General features: G+C 41.1%; 1 protein-coding gene across 2 annotated transcripts in view; it reads right to left on the bottom strand.

The window, feature by feature from the left end:
* Positions 1-183: 183 nt before the first annotated feature.
* The window catches only part of GTF3C1 (general transcription factor IIIC subunit 1), a 42,314-nt gene continuing 17,387 nt past the window's right edge, over positions 184-25,110 (bottom strand). For both annotated transcript variants that reach the window (XM_056335224.1, XM_056335225.1), the window contains exons 18-37: positions 24,301-24,397; positions 23,364-23,541; positions 21,891-22,026; positions 19,903-20,038; positions 17,991-18,072; positions 17,133-17,318; positions 16,440-16,597; positions 15,888-16,030; positions 15,605-15,686; positions 14,320-14,432; positions 13,299-13,361; positions 12,644-12,737; positions 11,358-11,530; positions 10,421-10,705; positions 8,049-8,302; positions 6,301-6,587; positions 5,108-5,768; positions 3,080-3,119; positions 2,133-2,325; positions 184-580 (exon numbers count right to left, since the gene is read on the bottom strand). In XM_056335224.1, the coding sequence (XP_056191199.1) occupies positions 359-580; positions 2,133-2,325; positions 3,080-3,119; positions 5,108-5,768; positions 6,301-6,587; positions 8,049-8,302; positions 10,421-10,705; positions 11,358-11,530; positions 12,644-12,737; positions 13,299-13,361; positions 14,320-14,432; positions 15,605-15,686; positions 15,888-16,030; positions 16,440-16,597; positions 17,133-17,318; positions 17,991-18,072; positions 19,903-20,038; positions 21,891-22,026; positions 23,364-23,541; positions 24,301-24,397 (3,583 nt within the window). In that variant the 3' untranslated portion in view covers positions 184-358. The remainder of the gene's footprint in view (positions 581-2,132; positions 2,326-3,079; positions 3,120-5,107; positions 5,769-6,300; positions 6,588-8,048; positions 8,303-10,420; positions 10,706-11,357; positions 11,531-12,643; positions 12,738-13,298; positions 13,362-14,319; positions 14,433-15,604; positions 15,687-15,887; positions 16,031-16,439; positions 16,598-17,132; positions 17,319-17,990; positions 18,073-19,902; positions 20,039-21,890; positions 22,027-23,363; positions 23,542-24,300; positions 24,398-25,110) is intronic.

Below are 25,110 nucleotides of genomic sequence, written 5' to 3'. Positions count from 1 at the left end.
GGCTGGGCTGCAGAACAGAAGGCAACGCAGCAGTAAAGTGTTCCTGCTGTGGCCTTAGGGGGAAGGGGAAAAAAAGGGGCCTTTACTATGACCTGTGAAAACACCGTAATACAAAGCAGAAACTATGAACTATATGCTCTACAAGCAATTATTGGTAAAAAGAGAATATACTTAAGGCAGAAGTAATATTTGATCCCGCTTTAACATCAAGCTTTATTCTCACTTTCAACATACTCAAAAGTAAAAAGGATAAATAACTTCATAAACACTCAATGGAGCACAAATTGTAACATTTCATCTGCATTAACACTCACTCCTACAGGCTAAACCAATTCAACATGACTTAGCTTTACCTCTTTTATACAGGGATAATCTGCACCCATTTATTCCAATTCACTTCACAGGGGAACACTCTTCCCAGCCTGAGAGTACAGTCTATCGTAGGCTCGTAGTATACTGTTGGGGTTTCACTCAGTTTGGGATTATTTAGTTGTTCTTCTATAACTGGCTGAGAAAAGAGTGACACCAAGGACGGCTTTTTCATGTAGAATCGTCTGATGCAACCAAGAGTTTCCAGACCCTGGAGAAAAATTCACATATTTTAGCTTGAGCAGCTGCGGTGCAAAAAAAAAAAAAAATAAATATGCGCTGAATGCTGTTCTACCTACAGTGCTCTCAGAAAAATTAGAGGATTTATACTAAAAGCAGGTTTGCGCCCTCAGGTGACCATGGGGATGGCAAAGATTGCAGCAGCACAACTAAGCAAGTTCACATAGCTGGATACATGCTCGTTTGTTACTTTTGGCACAGTGGCTAACATCTGACTGCTGCTGTGTTCAACAACAGATCTCAACATTTAGGATCAGTTACAAATAATTTAAGGCTGATAGAGACATAAATCCCAGATTTTTGGGTCAGTTCTTGCTAATGGGTTAGCATTCATTCCCACCGCAACACCCAGCAAGGCAATTCATGTGCTCTGTTTGCTGAAGACATCTGGTGTGTATTCAGTGATCTAACATAGGAGTGCACCTAGATTTACTAGTGTTTGGCATATTAGAGATATAAGCTCTGTCTCTGGTTTCAAAACCAGTTCTTATCAAATCTGTTACCAGTTAGATTCAAGCTCTCCAATTTATGCCTGTAAAATGTACAGGTAAGTGCTTGGTTTTGTGGATTTGAATTAAAATTGCCTAGGAATCTATTGCTGTCCCACACGTGCATGCCTCACCACTATACACTCTGTACTGCGGTCTTAAACCTGTCCCCGATCCCGGCTACCCTCCTGGCAGGGTTGCTGTGGCATAGGACACACGGATGGGCTGTGCTGAACACCCAGGGAACGGGATAGTTGCTCAGGGCTTCATCGGCAGCACACACAGCTTGCACTGTTACCAAAACCTACGAGCCCTTGGACAGACGCGGGGCACGCGTACACTGGAGCGTTCGTTTCAGCGTTAGTAGGGGAAGTCATGCTCATGGGAAGGACCGCAACATTACCGCTATACCTAAGATCTCGAATCCTTATAGGAAAAAAAAAAAAAATACAGATCAAGGTTTCATTTGCAAATAGCAGTTGGTGGTAATCAAACCTCAAGATGAGGGGAAAAAGCCCCCCAGGAAACTCACATTTTCTCCCTACGTGCAGTTTTATATGTAAGGATGAATGCCTGTAAGCAGGTCTGTCAGGACAAGGTCATTTATGGTATTGTCTAGCACAGACATTTCAGTCTGATTCTTATGTCAAAGACCACCCATCTGAAAACGAATGTGAGGGAAAAACGAAGATAAACTCTATGGTGATTAACACTGCATTAAACAGTCCAGCTTCATATTTTACAGTGACAAGCCACCACTCGTTGTTAACCAGCTGGAATTTCAACTGCATGTACATCCACTTCAGAAGCAAGCTCAAATTTAAAATATCGATAATATGGTGGTGTCAAGGATGGGTAAAGCAGGCTTCCTTCCCTCATGGTGAACAGGAACGTGCTCTGGCTTTGGGTAATTTACACTAAAGGCAGAAGGTGGTTTTTCATGGTACAGTCACAGTCCCATTTTCCTGCGACTTCTAGCAAAGTAGTTGCGGATGTGTGGAAGCTGAACCTGATTAAAGCTGGTGTTTCACATACCTGCAGTATCTCTAAGACGGCAACGGGCTGCAGTACCCCCACGTAATGCTGCAACAGCATGCCTTCCGTGATGCCTGGCTTTGTCATGATGTGATAGAGCACAGCTTCCATCATCCCTTTACACACAGGTTTATTCAGGTTCCCATCCACAATCCTCCACGGTCTCCCGATGAAGCAGACATTCTCGCAGGCCCTGCAAAAGACGATTTAAGTGCAGCTCTGTCAGAAATCACTTTTCTAGCTAGATTTCCAATCATCATAATTTCTGCATAATACAGATTCTTCCTCCATCCATTGCTGATGTTTGCTCACATGCTAGGTGTAAATTCTGCAGCTGCTCTGAGCAGAGACGGGTGCTGATCTACCCGACAGTTCCACAGACCTGAAGTATTTCACGCTACGTGTTCACCACCTGAGAAACACCTCTAGCACCACTACAGCACCCAGCAGTTACCTTGAGCCTTGACAACCAGGAAAGCTTTGTATGGTACTAGCTCCAATATCCTCCAAAAGTTATCCAAGACCTGCTTCAGTCTGCAACATGCAGCAACAGTGCTCAGCAGGAAAGAATTTCCTCATTTTTAGCATTTTGTGGGCAAAAGACAGACCCTGCGTAGAAATCCCATTTCCTACACTGCAGTTTTCTCCAGGCCTTTCCCGGGCATGTGGAAGCTGAGACTTTCTGGCACTGGACTTATTTGTGAAATAAAATTAGTTTTGTTCCTCTGATATTTGGAGATAGTTGTTTTTTGGGAAAACAGAAGAATTTTTTCAGCATGCGTACAAGCACAAGTATCAACAAGAACAATGGAGGGTAACATGGGGTTTCTCCATCATCAATGCTCAGTGCTCATCAGAGCATAAAACTAAGGTTTCCAAATTGTTCCAGGTATGATTTTGGTAGTACCAAGTGTTTAGCTTATTCTGCAGACCTCTCTGTTACTCACCGGTCCCTGGCTGCCTGGGATACATCTGTCATAGAACTTCCTGAAAAGAACAGAACATACGGTTTTTAATTAACCCAAACTCTTTTATCTATCGGAAGGAATGTAAAAGGCAGCTAAGCTGTAAAATGCAACAGCAAACTATGCAAACACAAACAAGCTTGAGGGAGCTACTGGAGAGGGGCCAGCGGAGGGCTACAAAGACGGTGCGGGAACTGGAGCATCTCCCTTGTGAGGAAAGGCTGAGGGAGCTGGGCCTCTTCACCTGGAGAAGGGAAGGCTGAGGGGACCTTCCCAATGCCCACAAACACCTCAAGGGCGAGTGCCAAGGGGATGGGGCCAGGCTCTTCAGCGGTGCCCCGCGGCGGGACAAGGGGCAACGGGCACAAACCCCAACACGGGCAGTTCCATCTCAATATGAAGAAAAACTTTGAGGGTGACAGAGCCCTGGCACAGGCTGCCCAGAGAGGCTGTGGAGTCTCCTCTGGAGACATTCAAACCTGCCTGGACACGACTCTGCAACCTGCTCTAGGTGACCCCGCTTCAGCGGGGGGTTGGACTAGATCTCCAGAGGTCCCTTCCAGCCCTGAGCCTTCAGTGATACACCGCGTGTTTGCAGTTGGACGGGGAGCTCTAAGCTTCCACTCTGACTGCCTTCACCCATCTGCAGCGTACTCCGTTCCACACCTCACCTTGCAACCACCTCTGCCTACTCCAGCCACGCTTTTTATGGTTCCATTCCCAAAGCACAGCAAGAAGTTTTATTCCTAGAAGTCTGCTGACATGGCTGAACCACAGGTAGTTCTATGAACTGAAAGAACGGAGTTTTACACAGGGAGCTACGCAGGGTCTCGGCGTGTAAGCACTCACATCGGCTTGTTTCGCTTAATGCTCCTGCTAATCCTACGGAAGTTGAGCAGAAGCCCACACAGCTGTAGACTGGAGAATGCAAACTCAAGATTTCAGCAGGGTTCGGTTTCAAAGTGAAGGCTGCCTCTGCAACTTCCATTATGCATTATGTCATGGGTTTTAATTACACGATTACTTAACGTAGGTATTTCTACCACACCCAGAGGCTAACAGCTTTGGCTTAAGCACACGTAAACCCTTCAACTGGCCTTCAGTCAGCAGGACCCTTAAGAAGTCTGTGCTTGATAACATAACTATTTCTTCCCTCCTGTGTTACAAACAAGTAGAGAAGTTAAATCCAAACCAGTGTTTAGTAGTTTCACGTTAGGAACTGCTGAGGTCTATGCTGTTTAGACAGTCCATTTCCTGCAGGAAGGCTCCAGTTAAACAGCAGCAAGCTCTAACATGCTTTGGATCCGTCTGCACTGATTCACACGGCAGTCTGCCGGGTAAAGGCAGATCTTGGCAAAATACCACACAAGCAGTTAGCTTGTGATTCCATCTGAAACCAGAGCTGATAAAAGACAAAAGCAAAACAAAATCCCCAACAACCTACTTAACGTAAAGCTTAGCAAGAACTGCTAGCTATCAAAAAAACCCCAACCTGGCAGTAAAGAGGAAATGCAAATGAAGTCATATTGGGTTACAAACAAGGTTATTGATCTTCTCACTGGCATGTGCTGCTTTTGGGTGAATGCTTTAATGACTTCACAACTTTAAGTCACGGGCATTCTAGTTAACTGTACACCAGTAGCACTGTGTTTTCCAGGTTTAGAGATGTCCAGCCTTTGGACTGAAGCCAGAGATTAGAAACTTCAGATCTAAATATGTTTTTGGAGAAAAGTAAGAGATGTAAACGAGTTTCTAAAGAACACACATTTCTGAACTAGTCATGAGCATTCCAGCAACAGGCATAGGAAGGAATCTTTATGTATCTGAACCCTCCAAGACGTTCCAGATTAAGTAGTGTTATGCCACTTTGTCTATGAGAAATGACAACCTTTCTCCCCGGTACAGCTTCAAAAAGAATCCAGTATTTGCATATAAAATGGAGCTACCTGTTTGGGAGCAACTGATGATGAGCTAGTCTCGATTTCTTGGATGTAGAGCGCTCCTACATACCTTTAAAGACTCCTGGGTTCTCCTGTAAGTAGGAAAGATCATCATCCTGCTCACCAGCTGATTGTTCAAGGCTAGGAATCTGCTGCTTGTGCTCAGTGCTGAGCTCATCATTGTCTACTTCAAGTTCTTTGTCCTCAGAACAAGATTTATCTTGTTCCTTGTAAGTGTCCACATTCACAGCGTCTGAGGCACACGCTGGGTGTTCAGCTAGGTGTTCTGTCTGCCCTCCCAGGGAGCCCGTTTCTTCATCCATGACTAAAGCTTCCTGCATTGTAACAGGATCAGGAACACCTGCATCAAAGTTATTTTCATTTGCACTTTTCAAATCACTCTGTGAACCCTGGCAGAACTGATTGCCATCTTGAAGGTCATCATTTTGAGTCTTACATCTCTTCCTTGGGGGCTCTTCATCACTGACAGATTGTGTGTCTTTTCCCAGCTGCTCCTCTTCTCTCGAACATTCCTCTCCCTTCTTTGGTTCTGAGGGCAGGCAATCCTGTTGTACATCTGGGGGAGTGGTGTCTGCACCTTGCTGATCAGAATCATCTGGTTTATTTTTCAGACAGACTGAATGCAAGAGCCAGGGCTTGGCAAATACTATTGCAACCAGTCTTACAGAGTGGCCTCCTACTTCTAAAACCTGCTGCATTTCAATAAGGTCCTATTAAAAAACAAACAAACAAAAAAACCACAACAAAAATTGTTTCAGGAGCTTTCACTGGAAAACATCAGTTTAACCAAATAACATGGAATTGCCATCTTTAACTGTCAGCAAAGGAAGAGGACAATCTTAGTAGAATATTCAGTTTTATGTGCTGCTGCACTGAAGCTGAAAAGATGTATTACCCCTTAAACTTTTCTGAAATTACAACACAAGATATTTATGTTCAGCTTAAATTAAGTCAAAATGTAACTGGGAAAGACCATTTTGCTTCCAAAGGTGGTACAAAGTTTGTACCTCTAGGTTTCTGAAACAGTTCATTCCTATCTTTGAGGCAGTGCTGCTTTAAGTTTTGGCCTTCCTAGCTTTGATGCGAGATTGCTATCAGGTATTGGTATGTGATCTCTTGCCTAATATAAATAGTTTTGTCCAGTTTATATTTGCTTCCTACAGCCTGGAAGATTGTCCTCTTCAAGGGGAACACTAAACATGCAGACATTAATGTATGGGAAGCAGCTGGCTGTAAAATCACCTGAATGTACTGCTCCAAGCTCCTGGTGCGTTCAGGTTCCTCCTCTTCATAGCTGCAGAAACGTTTGCTCAGCTCAGTTTTGCAAATTCCAAAGTGGGAAGTTGCCTCTATTTCATTACGAATCTGCAAAACAGCAGCTACATCTCTGGGATTATAGCCATAATGTTCTGTACACTCACGAAGAAACTGATCAACCTCGTAGTTTTCTTCTTGGACTTTTATCAGCCTGGTAAAAGTTTCAGGGAGGCAGGAGATTCCCACAACCGTGTTATCAAGCAGAGAAGAAACTGCAAAGCAAATAAAAACCCCAAATGTATAAGCTGTGAAGCAGTTGTTACTAGGCAATACGCTACAGAAAGATAAATGTTCTGAGACAGACAGATCAGAGGTATTCTAGACTATTTCAATTAAAAACAGAGCTCAGTTTTCCATCTTCATTGCTGCAGTTTCCTTTTTGCTTTCTGCCTTACATATTTGTCTCTGAAAAGACCTGCAGAAGAGCAGCAAGCTGGTTTACAAGGGCTCGCCCTCATATCAAAGTGAGGTACCGCTGAAATACAGCGTAGACTTACTGGTATGCTCTCTAACACTGGGTCAGCTTAACTCTAAGTTTGTGAGGCAATCATCTCCTTTTTTCTTGAAGAAGGTCAAGTGAAAAGTCTAGGGCAAGGAAACGCTATGGAGGACCCTATTAATCAAAAAACTGGAAGCGGCTGATCCACTGCAGAAATATTGGCCAAATACGGTATAAACCACAAGTTGGCAATGTCTTGGTACAATTAGTGTAACAAAGCATCTCTGTGCTTGGAGGCAGGTCTGTTCACTGCACAAAACTGACCCTCACTGTAGTGAGCATTCAGAAGCTGAAGTACCGTGACACCTTTTGCCAGTCCCAAATGATTAGAGGGCAGCTTTGGCACTGTTCTTACCGGCTCCCCACCCTTTTATCTGCAGGCTGCCTTTACATCATGCTTGTGGGACACTCGCATGACAGCTGCGCTTCTCTGACAGCCAAGGAAAAATGAGAACAACTGTAATGAGCCGTCAGCTCAGTACACCGGGGGGGGCACATGTGGCAGCAGAGATACGAGAAAGAATTTCTATTTTACCTCTACCACAACAGCAATAGGAATGACCAGGGGCAGCACTAGAACTTCTAGCCAAAGAGATAGATAACTAAAGGCTTTCCTGGATACAGATGCATTACAGCTGAAAGGAAGCTGCTCTTTAAGAAGGGGAAGTGCTGATAAATTACAAATATTCAAGCTCTAGATATTACCCAAATGTTTAAATTACTGTAGGTAAAAGGCCAGAGATCGGACACCACTATTTCAGGCACTTGCATAAGACAAGTAAATGTGAATTTCCATTCAAGGAGTTCTGAAAGATTTTCTTTTCACAGAAGAGAAAACCTAGGTGTAACAAAATACAGTATTTTAATTTGCAGAAGGGACTGAAAAACCTACTGGAGAAGGGGTAACAGAGCAGAGGAAGACTTCCTCTTTGGATTCATAGTTCCACACAACATGAAATACAGGCAAGGACCTGTCACCAACAAAAGGTGCCTCTGAGCCAACCAACTGTTTGTTTAAATCAGGAGAGAAAGCATTACAAGGCAAACTGCATGTGTAACGACAAAAGAATGTTCCTATTAAAAGGCTTTGTTCAAATCAGTTCCTCAGCTGACGAGTTCACCATCTTTCCTGCTCCAGCCCACTTCTGTTGCAAGTTAGGCCAAACAGACTAACCTGGAGAGCTGAGTCTTCCTGGAACCGGGGTACATCGCAGCTTAACCTTCACCTGGCAGGAATTGACCACAATGTTGTCACTGGGACTCAGATTGCGTGTGCTGACAATTCCAGGGGCATAGTAGCCTCTCATCAGTAAGTAATTGGTATGAGATGCTTGACGAGCTTTTACTTCTATTCTCCGTTTGCCTCCAGAGCTGTCATCTAAGTCATCATCATCGTCATCATCATCGTCAAGTCCTTCTTTTCCCAAACTAGAGCAAACAGAGGGGTTTTTTTTGGGTTGGTTGTTGTTCGCCCCCCCCCCCCCCCCCCCCGCCCCCGCCCCCCCCAAATAAGAAAGTGACTCATGACACTGAGCAGAGTGAGAAGACATGCTGTTCTGCATTCTGGTATTTGGTCGCGAACAGTTGCGGGTTTGTCCATAGCAGGCTTGTTTAAAGTGCTGAGAACAAGCAACTACAAAAAAAAAAAAAATATAGACTAAAAGGTCCTTGGAAAAGGAAGCACTCTCTTTTTTGTAAACATGTTGAAATAAACCCAGAATATCTCAGCTTACAGTGCTGAACCTCTACGGTTCAGCAGACACTTCATCATGAGGGAACATCTATCACAGCACAGAGGCTGAGACCAAAAGGGATCTGCAGGATAGGGCAGACAGGGTTTATTTTTAAGGGAGAAAAGGAGAAGAAAGAATTACAGACCAAAGACTTCAGTGACTTTAAAAAAAAAAACAAAAAACACCAAAAAACCACCACAAACTACAGACAGCCTCAAAGTAAAGAATAGTAGTAGCAGCAGCCAGGATAAATTTCCCAGAAACAAACTTTGTCAAACCAACACTTTCTTTCCAGGACATGACAAGAGCCATTACGGATAAAGGTGAGGGCTCTGAACAACCTGATCTAACTTGGAGGTTGCCTATGTTTTAAGCAGATTATGCCAGAGACAACCAAAGCTTCCTTCTAACCTTGTCTAAAATGAGTTAGAGATTATGTACCTTCTCTTAAAACTTATTTAAAACCAAAAGGGAACATAACATTTTAAGAAAACAGTGCAAGTACATAACCAGTTGGAAAACTGGACTCTGCCTGTACTGAGAAATGGGGCTAGACCAGGGTTCAGTGTATTTTTGCTAATGACCTGGGTGATAAAATAGCTTATTAAGTTTGCATAGGATCACTGAACTGGAGAGACTGCAAGTATATGAGAAGACAGGATACTGAACTGGAGAGACTGCAAGTATATGAGAAGACAGGATCTGCATTCAGAATGTTTCCAGCAAACTGGAGAAATAGTCTGGAAAGGAGCAGGAAACAATTTCATATGGACAAATGCCTGCTATTTATATTCTAGTACTATGCACCTGTCCTTCCACACTAAGAGGAAACAATTAGCTAGGTAAAGGAAAAGAAACTTGTTAGAGTGAATCACAAGAATCATAAGCTGTATGTGAATCACTGCACTGGGGGTTTTTGGCTGCTTTTTTTTTTTTTTTTTTTTTGGCAAGACCATGGCCATTCATCGTTTTGCAATGTATTAGCAGGCATATCACCTATAAAACATGATGTAATTGGCACAGACCTGCCAGCAAGAGCGTGGCATTTGGTTTTTGACCTCACATTTCAGTGCAGAGGAAAACAGTGAGAAAGACAGAGATCCAGATGACACAAATAACGTACCAAAAGCACAAGTAAAGGAACTGAGGCTGCTCATTTTAAAGGGTGGCGTATTATGGAAAGGGGACTATGATAACAGTCTTCGAATAGGTAATAAGCTGCTCTAAAGAGAAAAAGAACAAAGTATTTTCCATGTATATATACAACAGGTTAAACTGCAGCAAGACATTTTAGTTGCACTCTGAGAAAACACACAATGATTGTAAAGATAACTACTCATAGGATTAGACTGCCTGGGGAGAGAGTTTCGATTTGTGTGGTATGCAATTACCGGAGGCTTAAAAAAAAAAAAAAAAAGTCAGAGCGGAGACAATACAGGGAACCCATACTGTGGAGACAGGCTTCACTGATAAAGCTGAAACCTTGTTACTAATGCTTCTTAGTCTTTGGAATAGGAAGGTACAATGTTGATGGAAATGCTCCTCTAGCACACCCTGCTCTCCTTTCCCCATTAGCGCTGATGGCAATGAAGTGCCTAGCAATTTAAATGTCACATACGTGAAGACAAATGCAGTTCAAGGCTATAATGACAGGCACTAACTGAAGTGCCATTAAGTTTTCAGACTGCTCCCTCAGAACTAACAATCTAAACAACATCACGTGCCACAGCACAGTGCAGGAAATGCTAATGCCTGTCCAGTTTCATTCAAGTTACCCACAAACCATATTTACTATAGAAATAACAGTTTTTACCTTTTTATCACTTCATTTTCCACCATAGTGCTGTCCACCACAACTATCTGCTCTGGGATTCTCACATTCACAGATACAAGTCCCAGGGAGAATAGGGAAAGCATTGCCACACACTGGCCACCAGGCCCATCCATAGGAAATGCAATCATGCCTTCTGATGCTTTGTTTTCTTGATCTTTAAATGAGAAGTTATCTGGCTGGTCTGATTTTTCAGCGTCCTTGAGCTTCTCGAGGAACTGAAAGGACTCTGTACAAATTGTACTGGGAAACCGCCATGTAAAAACTCTGGACAAAAAGACAAATTCAATGAAACATAAATCTTTCACAATCTGTTCTAATTTACTGTGTATGAACTTTAGACACATGGTAGCATAGAGCAGGCAAACAGTTGAAGTTCCATGCTAGAGGTGGTGACCAAGTACCTTCTACATCTGCTCTCACAGTCCTTGTACTAGTTGCAGAACGTTAGGTATTTATGCACCATGTAACGGTCAGGTATATATAGCAAATAGCAAAGCAGTCATCTGCTTGAGGACTCAATACATTTACAGTTTGAGTGTCCTCCCCCACCTCCAACATCCAGGTACAGTGGCAGCACAAAGTAACTGGAGAGAAAAAGCAAGCAACCAGCAGAATGATCAGAGTGCTAAAAAACTCTTTCCACCACCTCTAAAACTTTGGAGCTGCCTCTCCTCTCCTCTCCACTATGTCTTTGTAAAGCCTTGCCCAGCAAACTTGGCTCTATTCCCTGTCCAGCTCTAGTTACTAACGGAATAAAAGGCTAACATACATGGATGTTAGCTTTGTGGCTTCAGCTTCAGCTGAGATGGGCAGGTTCTTTGCTCTAGATACTTGATGCGTATTCTCTCCTCCATGCCAAGCATGCCTGGATAGATTTTTATTTGCTCAAATTTGGAGTGACCTTTCTGAGACCCACCTGTAGTAACTCTGAGACAGCTGATAGGACATGGGTACAAAAGGCAAAGCCCGGCTCTTCTTTGGACCCAACGTGTGGTTTACTCGACGGCGATTGACCAAGCTTCTTTTCTGACACTCTAGGAAAGCCTTCACAAGAATGTCGTCCCGGTACTCCCGGTACAAACGAAATGTCTGCAAAAAACCCCCGTTCAATGTAAAAGGCAGCGTTAGCTCTGAATCCACTGTTAGACTCACCTACTTGAGGTTTACATTAACTAAATGCACATGAAGCTAGAAGCCAGAATGTAAATGATACAAACAAATTTACTAAACTGCACTATTACATTCCTTTTATGGGCTTTCAGGCTTTTCACAGTAAATGCCAATTAAATTAACTAAATACTATAGAACACTTGACATTCAAAATGAGATCAGGCTTCCACTAGAATTATATATGTAAAAAATGCTCATCTGCAACACATTTTGGTAGATTCTTTCCATCATTTTACCAGGAACACATGCTTCTATAAGCTTGGCTTTCTAGGCTCCACTCTTGCCTGCTGATAAGATACTAAACTCTGTTTGAACTTATAACTTTATTTTTTTAAGTGCCTGACTGATAGATGATATATTTTCATTGTCCCCAATGCTGAATCACAGAACGGTCAGGGTTGGAAGAGACCTTTGGAGATCATCTAGTCCAACTCCCTGCTAAAGCAGGTTCTCCTAGAGCAGGTTGCACAGAATTGTGTCCAGGCGGATTTTGAGTATCTCCAGCGGAGACCCCACAGCCTCTCCGAGGACAGGCTCCCCAACACCAGTGTCAGCTGGATACTAGGACTGTCTTTCTAACGAGTCCTCCAGAGCATAATTCCAACTGCTCAAGTGGGCACTAAATCACGATGCAGTCTGACCCAATGGAAGGGATGTGGAGTTTATTTCATATGGTTTTTGGGGATTGCTTCAACTTCACATCTTGTGATCTCAGCCTTAGAGAAAAAAGCTGAACATGCTGAAAGTCTGCCTAGAATATGTAATTTGCAAAAAGCAGAAGAGAATTGTGTCCCACAGGACGGACACAAATGTAAGTTTCTGGGTTTCTTTTCTCCCATTTGAACAAGGCATATGTCAAGGTGGGAAGGAGAAACCCTTTAGGGTTGTATGACAATGTGTAGATGTGGCACTCAGACACGGTTTAGTGGTGGACTTGGCAGTGTTAGGTTAACGGTTGGACTTTACAACCTTAAAGGTCTTTTTCAACCTAAATGATTCTATGACCAGTAAAGTCCAGTCCAGATACTGTACCTGAAATGACTGGCAAGATTTCATCTGGTTATCTGAGAGTGCCAGCGTGCTCTGAATCAGATTCTGTAGCACTAGAAAATGAATATCATAGACACTGAAAAAAAAAAAAAAGACAAACCAACGAAAATAATTTATTCACAGTGATTTTTATGCATGAGGTACCTAACTATTAAACTAGCACAAAAACATACAAACTCAGTCATTTGCTTCTGAAATAGATGCATAAAGGCCCGAGATTACTACAGCTGAGGATCATTCATGTAATGGAGCCTGTTACATTTTCCCCTTACCTTCCACTCTGAATTTTTGGATCAGTCCAGATAATCTAACACAAGAAGTTCTCTTTGAGAAGAACATCTCCTCCTCTCAAGATCCAGCACCCACATAGAAAACATACACTGTTTTCCTAATGATAACAGACCACCATTCTGACAAGGCCATTGCTGCTGTCATTTTATTCATCAAATCTATAATCTATGTCTGAGGTCTCTACGGCCCTGCAAAAGTATTTTTGTATTAATAAATTTATATGCTGCAACAAACAGATGAAAAATGTACTGAATTAGAAGACTATATGTATATTACTTTCACAGATGTGAGGGCTGACATGACCTTGGAGTCCTAATGTGGGAAAAACGGTGCTACTGCTACTCACCTGCTTAGGCTGTCCTCTTTTGTGTTTTGATTTGTGTCTTCTCCGATTGCCAAAACTCGGAATCTAGATAAGGGAAGGGAAAGGAAAACACTGAAACAAACGTAACATTCTGTGATTTTATATCAACCATGAAACCCAGAGGCTGACAAGTGCAACTGCTAATAAGGCAAGCGCTGAACCAGCGCAGGGCTCCTATCTGCTCCAGCAGCCGTCAGCACGAGTGTCAAAAATGAGAAGACCTGTCCAGATCAACATCCTTCACTTCACTAAGATACCCGTTGACAATGAGATAAAACACACGGACAGGACACAGAGCAGAACTGCATGGATTTCCTGTTCTATTGAGGTTTTGGACTTCCAGTTACCGTTGGCAGCACTTTTGCTGTAACATACAGCTCTTCCCAAAGTAAAAAAATTTACACAGGTGCTAAATTTGTTATCATAAAATGGTTTGAGACCCAAATTTTCACACTCCTCTCCAAGTGTTACTCGTCACAAAAAAGCATGATGATCTGGGGCTGAAGAATGCTATACAAGCCTGAGTGCTCTTCTGAATCAACAGTTTTAGCAGCACTGAGATGATTTTAGCTGAGCAACCAGCTACAAACTGTGATATAAAATGGGGCCAGTTAATTTGGAAAATGGTAAAGGGAAATTTTCTATTGCATTAAAATGTTACACCTGAGTGCCAGCATCTCCAATAGTGGAATTGAGGATTTGACAATTTAAGAAAATCTGACATTGTGAATTTCTGGATTAAAAGTCTTATTTAGCAAAATAGGAATGTTTTAAAATAAGCAAGCTTGTACAAATAACTGAAAATCAGTTCTACGTATTTAGGAAGCATGGATTTAAAAGAAGTGTGGCTTGTTTAATTTACTGAAACTTTTTTTTTTATATTAAGAGTATGAGTAACAGAGGGTGTAAATAACGCATAGCAGAGAAGATGTCTACTCCGAGTTGCCCTCCTCTTTCACAGCCTCACCCACACGCAGAATCTAAAGCACCATAATTGAAGTACCTGCAAAAGAGTTCCTGCAAAGTATCAGGAATCTCAAGCTTGGGATTCCCCAGGGTTGAACTGAATTTCTCTTTCAGTCTTTCCACAAACTCTTTAAACTCCTTTGCACAAACCTTAGGAAAGAGGAGATTGAAATGTTATCAGCCTCAGTTTCTTAGTGTGGGAAAAGACCCTCTACTTTTAAAGCGTTCATGGAAAATTCTAGTAGAAATAGCTGTGTTTGAATCAGTCGGGAACAGCACAGCAGACAAAGGAATGCATCAAAAAAGCTCCGTGAAAGTTGTGTTTGCTGATTTACTTAACAGTTGCAGGTTCTGTCTGTAATCACGCTCACAGCTACAAGCAACCCACCACAAACATATGTTCTAAAAACAATTATGCTGAATTAACAGTGTAAGATCTCTTGCTAGAGCTTTGTTTAAGCTTCTGCTTACGTCTTTTTCTCTTCATACCCTTCAGGCATTATCACGTTCTCCATTAACTCTGTACAATTATGGCTTGGAGAACACCTGTTACACCAGAGGAACAATCCAGTACCTCTCTAGAAATAAGTTTTTTTCTGCTTCCAGAGGCAGGCTTTGGGGATGGGGGCACATGCATTTACTTCAGTAATGTCTCACCAGTGAGCAACATAACAACAGAACTGACTGGAGTTTTCTGACAATAATGCAAATTGTCATTCCTGGATAAAACCAAAAAAAATCTTGCCGTGATGTTGTCCCAGTTTTGAAATTCAAAATGGAATTGTTTGCACTGAAAGCGTAAACAACTTTTCCATTTGAAATAGTCATTGATTTAAGCCATAAAAAGCTCAAAAATTAATTAAAATCTTTCGACTGATCAAATCAAGGCTTTTGTCATAAAATTTGCTTACATTCCTGCACTCATCCACAGAGGCTAAGGCAATATATCAACATGCAACTGGAATAAAAAATAAGAAATTACAGAGCAAAAATGTTTTATTGCTCAGATAACAAGGACACTGAGAAAATTAAAAAAAAATATCAGTGCATATAGATGCTCAGTCATGGATGTTTATGAACAAGCACATTGAAAAAACAAAATTTTTGTTGCACAGTAGTGCTGTTTATGTGCCTTTGGAAAGCTGCCTGTGTCCACCTTACTCCCAAAACAGCAATGATGCTGCATTTTTACAATGATGCTATTTTTAAAATAGCTAAGGGCACACAGGAGAGATAAGATATGAAATCACAATAATCAAAACAGTGCAAGTACTCAGTAATCCAAACAGCGTACTCTATGACCTTTTAGGATACTCTCCTACCTGTGGATCTTCATAATTATTTTCTCTATTCATGAAATCTTCAATAAGGCCTTTATCTTGGTAAACCTCAGCAAGGCAAACTCTGCAACAGACACAATTGAAGGTGTTGTACATGGTTGAATTTTTGCCAATTCAATACAGATTTGATAGCACTAGTGTGCAGAAAAGTTGCAATTTATCAGTCACATGAACAAGACAAAAACATGGGAGGACCATATCTGATGTTCAGTTAATTTCAGGAGAATTTAGCTTATACCTAGAACATAGTGAGAAACCTTCTTACTTGTAATTAAGATAGGTCTGTGGATTTCTGACAATATAACGAGCTCTTCGTCCAACGGAATGAGAAGTTTTGTCAAGGGACTCCTCAAAGCTGGCATGCATGATGTCCCGAACTACTTGCCATGGAACAAAGGGCCCTTTCACCTGTGTGAAGAACACAGAATCACAGAACGGCTTCAGTTGGAAGAGACCTTCAAAAAGGATCAAGTTCAAGCCCCCGGCCACGGGCAGGGACACCTCCCACCCGCCCAGGTGGCTCCCAGCCCCGTCCAGCCTGGCCTCGAAGATGCCAGGGATGGGGCACCCACAGCTGCTCTGGGCAGCCTGGGCCAGCGCCTCAGCACCCTCATTGTAAAACATTTCTTCCTTATGTCCAGTCTAAACCTGCCCTCCTGCAGTTTAAAACTGTTGCCCCTTGTCCTGTCACTATGTCTGGAGTTAAAACTTCAGCTTTTATGTACACAAATGATAGTTAAAACCATGATTTATTCTTAGGACCAATGAAATGTGTGCTCAGTATATAGGACCTCTACTTAATAGGCCTATTAAATACCTTTGCGTTTAGCACATGACTAGCAATTCGGCACAGCATGAGCAGACTGTCTTCTTGCACCGTCCAGGTGACACGCAGACGTGTCATTCTCTGCAGGGCACTCTGATCAGCTTCATCATGGTAGCGGAGTCTTTTGCTCTTTTCTACAGAATCCTCTTCTAACAAATTCAGAAAAAAAAAGACAAGACAGTTCTCTCAGCGCTATATATTCTGATTAATTCAAACTATCACTAGCAGTAAGAGCACCATTTGGAGTTTGTAAGAATGAAAGACAAAAGCAGAGAAGTAGCAGTTCAGAAAGTAAAATTCATTAATCTCTCTCCTAGGAATGAGAAAACAAGCACCTAGAGCATCACGCTATGGAGAATCTTTGAGCCAGCTATCCAAAGCTGATGGTGAACTGCAAGGAGTTGATCTGTTGCAGACACTATTAGAATTTCTTTCATTTGTACAGTACAGTGGTGCCATCATGATTCACACACAGGTAGCAGTTGCAGCACACTGCTGTTTTTCTCCAGAGCTAGTACAGAGCCCCAGGACACCCAAACCTCCACTGCAAGAGGCAACCCAGAGAGAGGGCCAGTACGTTTCCATTCCCTGCACTACTTGACAGTCACATCAGCTTTTGTAAAGCAACTTACAGCAGGCCTATGCATTAAAAAGAATGCTTCTTTTTCCTGATGTGTTAGTTACCTTTCTTTTTCTTCTTTGTTTTCTTTCCAATGTCTTTCCTAAGCCTCTTCCTCTTTTGGCTTTTTCCACCTCGCACTCGTCTTGTTCGATCCTGGGTTGGTTCTTTACTTATTTCAATACATTCCTCTTTCTGGACAAGTGACTCAGATCCTACCTTTGCTTCTCCCAAAATATTAATTTTGTTACCTAAAATGACACATATTTACAGTAGTGGGGCTTTACAACAATTACTTTCCACAATATTGATGTATAAAGAGAAAATGCCAAAGTTTCAGTATATGAAAAGAGATGCCCTCTCAGACCTGTCCTTTGTTAGTCGTGTCATTTCATGCCACTTCTCAGCAGCTCACACAATAAAACCCCACGTAGCTGAGGGATCATCATGTAATTGCTAAGTCTAGTGCACAGTGCACAAACAGAAGGGAACTGAGTTGAGGTTTCAACTGAAGCATTTCTTCCTCCTTAGCTTAAATGTTAGGCTATGCAGTTTTAAGTGTCTAGTCATACAGAATATTGGTCCCTCTAGACTTTCTTCAAACTGCACATCAAAAATTACAAAGGAGAAGAATTATTGTTCTATAGGAAATTATTTACATATCTATTTTACTACCACAGAAACACGCTAGATCATTTTAAGGAGACAGGAACAAACCATGTCAACAATACTGGATAAAACCCCATTATTGTCCCATATATCCAGAGATAGGGAAGGAAATTATTTATCTATTTTACTGCCCCAGAAGCATCCTGGATTACCATAAGGAAACAGGAATACCCTACATCCTCCATACTGGGTCTGACAAAGACAGTAACAGCTATTACACTGTTATAGACCCACCACCAGCATCACCACCTTACCTCCAGTGCTGAGTTGAAGGGGGTGCTTTGTTAAGAAGGTTTGGAGTCTCACCGTCAGTCCGTTTTCAGAAACTGTACTTTCCTAAGACAACACAGCTTTAAAAAATGTGATACGCAAAAGGAGCACACTGGTTTTAGCAACACTATACATTCTATCCTTTGTGTATTGTCAGAAATAAGATTTTCAGTTGAAAGGAAAAGATCCTTGGCTACGATGAAGAATTCTTTTTTCTTATTGCTACCACATATTTGAACAGCTCTAGAGCTTTTCTTAAATCATACTGTAATGACCACTAAGTTATGAAGGTTAAAAAACAGCAAATCTCCTCAAGTTTAAAAGAAATCATCATTGGAAAAGAAATGCTTAATTCTTTCATTGCTACAGAGGCCGAGCAGAATTTTCTGCACAACAGTATTTTTTCAAAGCATTTTACATTCCAAAGGGACTTCTAAAAAGCACAAAACCAAAATGCAAACACAAACATTGAGTAAATGCCTCCTACACCATATTCTATCCATCCTAAATCTGAGCCCGAACTGACTGCAATGTATTAGGAGCTTTGACATTCTCAGCAAAACCCATTTCTTTTGTGCAGAATTCACTGGCGACAGAAGTTGGTCACAGATGTGGAGACAAAAGCTGAGGCTGAAGAATTGCTGGAGGTCCTGTAAATGCTGAACAACTTAGTGACAGAACAGCAGATGAAATTAAGAGTGAAATGGTCCTGCCTGAGGGAAAAAACCCAAGCAACTAGTTTTATATATACACTGACAGGCTCTAATTGACCACTACACTTAGGGTACCGTAATTACAACCAATTCTGTGAAAGTACCTGTTCAATGCTTGGTAATGGTCAAAAAGCAAACAAAATGTAAGGAATTCTTAGGAAAGGAGAGCAACACCATGCTGCTGTAAAAATCCATGGGTGGCCACAGCCTGAAAGCACTATGTGATTCTATTTCCACCTTAAAAAGGATATAGTAGAACAGGTTAAAAGAAAATCAAGAAGAACGATTAAAGGCAGAAGAGGTTCCATACTGGGAACCGTTAAGTAATATAGTAGATGCCAGTCTTTAAAAAATTAATAAATAATAAATAAAACCCAGAGGTGAGAGAGGGAAACATGAGAGATGTCTATAAAATCAAGTGAAATGGAAAGGGTAATGAAGAATGGTATTTTTCACAGCTTCCCTGAGTACTACAATGACTAGGGAGCTTAAACCACCAAAAGGAAGTGGTGATCCCTAATAGGACTTTGACCCACTTTGCTACATTGCAGATACTGAAGATTTACTTGTGTCTAATCAGACAAATTAATGCCAGAAGAAAGAGCTATTAACTACTTGAAACACCACCCCCAGGTTTAGTTGGCCTGGAGACAAACCTGCAGGCAGCTGCGAGAATATTCTGAGGACTTACCACTATAAAACTCCCTTGCTTGTACAACCTTCCCTACAGATCTTTTACTGGCAACCACAGACAGGACGTTAGCCAGAAATAGGATGGTCATTCTTATTTGCCAGTATTTGGCTTCCTAGTAAACTATTTTATTTTTTTCCTGTGCGTATTTCCTTATTCTGGATGTTTCAGTTTTTGTCTGAAAACTTCTGTGTTCCAGAAAGGCAAGAGGTACCAATAAGTAATCTAAATTTCTTGCTTAATAAAGTATTTCTCCTTTGGTTGAATATAGTATCAAATTCAGTTCAGACAAAATTCACATCCAATTCTTTCACTCACTCCAGCACCAAGATTTACCACATTTGGCATTAGTTTCTTTCCAGTGACGCAAAGCCTTACTGAGATACAACTGAGAAAGCATGCAAGCAGCAAGATTTTGCTATCGGTACCTCAAGCTTAAGAATACTAAAATTTGGAAAAGTCATTACAGAATACAAATTTTAAAATACCCACCTTCCTAGTCTTATTGATGATGTAGCTTGTCCAGATCCAGTTGCGTTTTAGATGCCCATAAAAGCTGGAATCCAGACCTGCAGCTCCTAACCCATCTCCAGGGATAGTTCCATCATCAACCACCTCTCGGCTGCCTCTAAGAGAAAGAGTAACAAAATATACAGTAATTATTTTGTAGGGAGCGCCTTCTCAGCTGCTCTGAAGTGATGTGTGTGCCATGTGCAGAACCCTTTCCTTGCCCGCCCAATTTAGATAGGGCTGGGAAAGAAGAGAAGGAGAGATACTACTTCCCTTAACCCTGTTCCAGAAGTACCATGACAACAATCCTTTTCCATTAAGTTTTAATCCCTGCTATTTCATGACTGAGCTTTCAGTTTACAGATTATACCCACAGCAACTTCATTATTGTTAACTAAGTTCCAACAGCCACATTAAACTCTGTTCTCAGTACTACTCCTACCACAGAACTAGAGAAAATACCTGCTCAGATGAAACACTTTCTCAGGACAAGTGTGGGGAAAATCTCGCACAGGAACTAAAAGGCAATCATAACCCTTCTTCACACTGCCTGTCAAGCACTGGTCTCTCCAGTTTTCTAACAAATACATTAAAGCTTGTTTAAATACACACACAAGCCAGGAAAGCAATGCACTGCAATTCTCTCCCTGGAAAGAGGATGAAACTAATAATGAATAGCACATAATGGATGAACTGGTATCCTTCATGAATGAGCTACTATTAATAATTAGTGTGGTGTTACAGTGCAGAATGAAAAAAATATTTTTTTCTTCTGTATAAATATGACGCTTTGCAAGAAATCATGGAGACAAACATACTTACCAAAATCTCCCCCACCAAAAAAACCCCCAAAACCCAAACTATGAATGAGCTTTGTATATGCAGTAGATATGACAGCTCTGACAGTCCAGCAATAACAGCAAAGAGTATTTCTGAAATCCCGTTTCGCCTTATGAAAGATTGTTTGAAAGCTACCATGAAAAAAATTATTTCAGTCAAGCTTTCAATAGACAACTCCTTCATTTTAACAGTACACCATCAATTAAATCCAAAACTTGTTTCTTGACCTTAAAGAGGGTGCAGTCATCTTCAGCCCAAGTGCAAATAGACACCGTATATCCAAACTAAAAGATACATCACCATGGAACAGAGACCATAGCAAAAGCTGACAAGTGGATTGAACAGAATTTTTTGCTGTCAGTGAGGATCAATGGAATTAGGTTGCCTCAACTCCATTGATCTTTTTTTAAGATAACTTGATACATCTACGTGTAACACTGAACTACTGAAAATACTTTTAAACAGACTGTTTCTTAAGACAGAACAGAATATAAACAAAACTAAATCACTGTGCACAACACGATATGAAAAGTATAACCGGCGTTCCACATGGCTGTCACAGGTATACAATCCTTGAGTATTCTGGCTGTGATTAGGCAGAAGATTAAAGCTCTCCAGAGATCACTTCCAGATTTCACCAGTGTGCACCAGCACCATATTAGAAATTAACATATTAAATTAGAAACAATGTGCAAAGCGCACCACAGAACACAATTCAGAGTGTGACACTGGGGAGCTACTGAAGCTACAGCATACTTGAGATAACACAATATAAAGCACAGGAACAGAGAATTTTTAAATTTTTCCTTTGCCTTAATTCTACTTCCCTCTAAACTTTGCCTTCCCCAAGACTCTTGCAACACATATCTGTACTACTTTGGAAGGAAATCAAAATCAGGTTTTTCTCATTCCTGTAGCATAAAAACCTGCTTGGTAGGCAAGCTACTCATAAACATGATACATAACTACAAGTCTTTTTAATCAGCCTCTGAATTACACAGAAAACCCCCACAACACCAACTGAAATGCTACAGTTTAAACTGCTTTTGCTATTGAGTAACATCCTCAAAACCAGACCAGTTCTTTGCCTCCACTAGTCAAGCAACAAAGCAAGAATGCAGATGACATACGTGGTATATTCCAACATTGCACACTTTCGTTCCAGATTGTGTTTATCCACTGCTGACTCTTGTTCCATTTCTACATCTAGTGCAGGCTCCTCCCCTTGAAGATTACTTCTCTTTGAACGAGGACAGCGGACAACTCCTAAACATACAAATGGTTTTGACTATCAGCATAAGAAGACTTCAACCCATTTTGAAACCACCTTGCTGCAGCAAACTACTGCTCCTAAATGGTACTAACTTTTTACCACTTCTGGATAAAACATGCTACCTGCTCACACAGGCTAATGGTGTTCTCGTTAACTAACACTAGAAGGCACTAACTTGTCCAAAATTGTGTTCAGGGCAGAAGTAATGAAGGCTGGTACCCTTGACAGGGAAAAAAAATCAGCAGTTCAGTGATCTAGGCACAGATCACATACTTTCAGATACTCAAATGTGGCAACAGTCCTCAAGAAACACTGTGGCAGGTTGTGAACGTGTCTTCAGTTCAGTTTGCAGCTCAGTTTGAAACAGTGTGAATGTTTTGCATGTCTGACCCCTTCATGTTGGAGATACATTTAGGATGTAGCAGAGGAGTCATGTGATGGCTTTATAGTAACAAAACTCAAAGGTAGTAAAATCCCCAGTTTCTGGCTTACTACTGCTTTTTGGCTGCCCATGTTACAAAGGCAACAGGGCAGGCCCAGATCTCAGGCAAGTATCTGATCTAGAGAGAGGCTCAGTATAAATTTAAATCTAGCACTGAGCAATTTTCCCCTCAAGGCTCAACATGGAAAATACTTAACTGGAACACAACAAAGCTTCCACAAACACGCAAACTGGTGAAAAAGTATCATTACCATATTTTGGGGGCTAGGAGTAATGTTCTGACCAGCCTACGAAAGCTGCAACGATCACAGACTTGTGATTCGCTACCACTTGACAAATGTGTAAGGAGCCTTTTGCACATAGCTGCTTCCATACAAAAGAAATACAAAATTACAAATAGATCCTTTTACCTTGCTGACTAAACTGCAGAAATACAGAATAGTGTTGTCTAGGGTTTCCTCCAGTTCTTTTTTTTTAATTTTATTTTTTTAATAAGGTATACTTTTTGTATCTGTATAACCTATTTAAAATGTAAAAGGACCAAGCACAAAAATAAACACCAAAAAACGGGGGTGCCTAAACTCTCTTGACTTCCACATCTCATCTTACTTGGGCTATTACAAGGTTTAGCAACATCTTGCTAAGGAAAAGGGATCTCTGTTCAAACTAGTAGAGAGCTACAGCAAAAATATACTAGTAACCATTTTCAAAAAGACTTTTTCACAACTGGATTAAAATCTAACAGGGCTATTATCAAATTTGCTACTTCTAACAGGACAGCAATGCTTTTCCATGAAAACTGCTCTGAAAATTTCAAGTGGACCATAATTTCATAAAATGACACAGACAGAACAGTGAAGGTGATGATAAGGTACAGTTATACCCTACCCAGTGGTGTGTTAAGGCAGACACACTGCAGATCAAACCAGAAGTTTTCCACATCCTGCAGGGTATTCAGAACATACAGGCGTCTCTCAAACGGGCGGCTACTCTGCGCCAGGTTATAGTGGGGGTCACAGATAGTGGTATCAACAATCACAGCATTTCTCTTCATATACACAAAGACCTGTCAAATACAGTGTATTTCAGGCTGGTAGGGAAAAGTCATTGAAACTGCCTAATTTACAGGACACACAAGTTAATCTAGTTTAGGACTGCTTAGCATCTTCTCAGACTCCACTGCTTTGAGCCAGTATGCTGCTAGCAGACACACCCATCCCCACCCTACAGTGCCGTATTCCCAAACTTCCCTTGCCAGCGATCCAGAAGTTTCGTTTCTAGATTTAGAACAGTTTCTTTTTCCCCTTGTGCACAGGATGTTCCAAGTTTCCACAGAGAGCAACTATTGACTACAAATTCTCATTCAGCATTTGAATAGATGTGTGTTGGAGCCTTACTATCTTTCTTACCCTCATAAAGTGTATGTTGGGACTGCTTTCTCCATTGCACATGCTCTCTGTTTACAAGATGTGTACAAATGTCATTATTTTACTCTGATCTGTGCCACACATCCAATGCCTGACGCCTTGATAGAAAAGAATGTGACATGCTCATTTTTCATAAAGTGCTGCCGGCCTGGAACCTCCTAGATCACTACTGTGTGCAGCGTTCAGCATTACACATTTGAGTAGAATCTTTCCAGAGAAAGGGGTAAAAATTATCTGTACAGTTTGCAATATGTCACTTGGATCTGGAGGTCTGCATACACATCTAAAACATCAGTATTTAATTATTAAAGGAAATTACAAACACCGAATCTTGCATTTATTTCACTGGACAAAACCCATGAAAAATAACAGCAAATTTTTTTTTTTTTTAAAATTACCTGGTCTTTGTCTTGAAACTTCTCTGTTGGGCCAAACTGTATCAGTCCCATATAACATAATCTTTGAAGGTTTTCTACCACTGAAAAGATGTATCTCCTGCAGCAACATGAGGAGTATTACAATTAGCACTCATGAATACAGTAAAAATGATAACAGAAACCATGCCATTTTCATGCAGCAATGCCATGTTTTCAGGAAACCACTGCTTTTTTGAGATAATGAGTTTCAGAATTTCTTAAGTGGTACTTTTGTTTGAATTATCAGCCTATGGAAAACATATAATAACCCAAAGCTCAAAATTTCCTTTCCTCAAATCACAAACAGTGTTTTAGCCAAATACTAACTAAAATTTTGCAATCAAAGAACAAAATTAGCCAGAAATACCATATGTAAAAACGAATTAAACAAGGTCTGAACACCAGCAGATCCGCAGACAATTTTGTGTAATGAAAAGAAAACATGATTAAGAAAACATGACTGCTAAATATGGGCTAATAAGCCTTCACATGTGTACATACGAAGAACTGGGCAACAATCTTTATAGTTAAGTTTTTTTAGAATTACTGTGCCAAGAAACTGCTTTTGGTTGTTTATAGCTTTGGCAGAGCAGGAAATGCAACATTTCCCATGCTGCGCATCTACTTAAATGGCAAAAATCTAGAAGTTGCTGGAAACTGCTGCAAGCCCTAGTTTCTTAGAAAGAGTTTCTAAAAACTTAGTTTTGCCCACATTTAACTTCACTAAGACCAAAGTTTTTCTGTGCAGCTAAACGAGAATTATATTTTGGCAGGAGCTTTCTTTGGGGCTCT

Source organism: Falco biarmicus, chromosome 4 (assembly GCF_023638135.1).
Source record: "Falco biarmicus isolate bFalBia1 chromosome 4, bFalBia1.pri, whole genome shotgun sequence".
Lineage (NCBI taxonomy): Eukaryota > Metazoa > Chordata > Aves > Falconiformes > Falconidae > Falco > Falco biarmicus.
The sequence above is the reverse complement of the archived record's forward strand: the minus strand, read 5'-3'. Positions and strand labels throughout refer to the sequence as shown.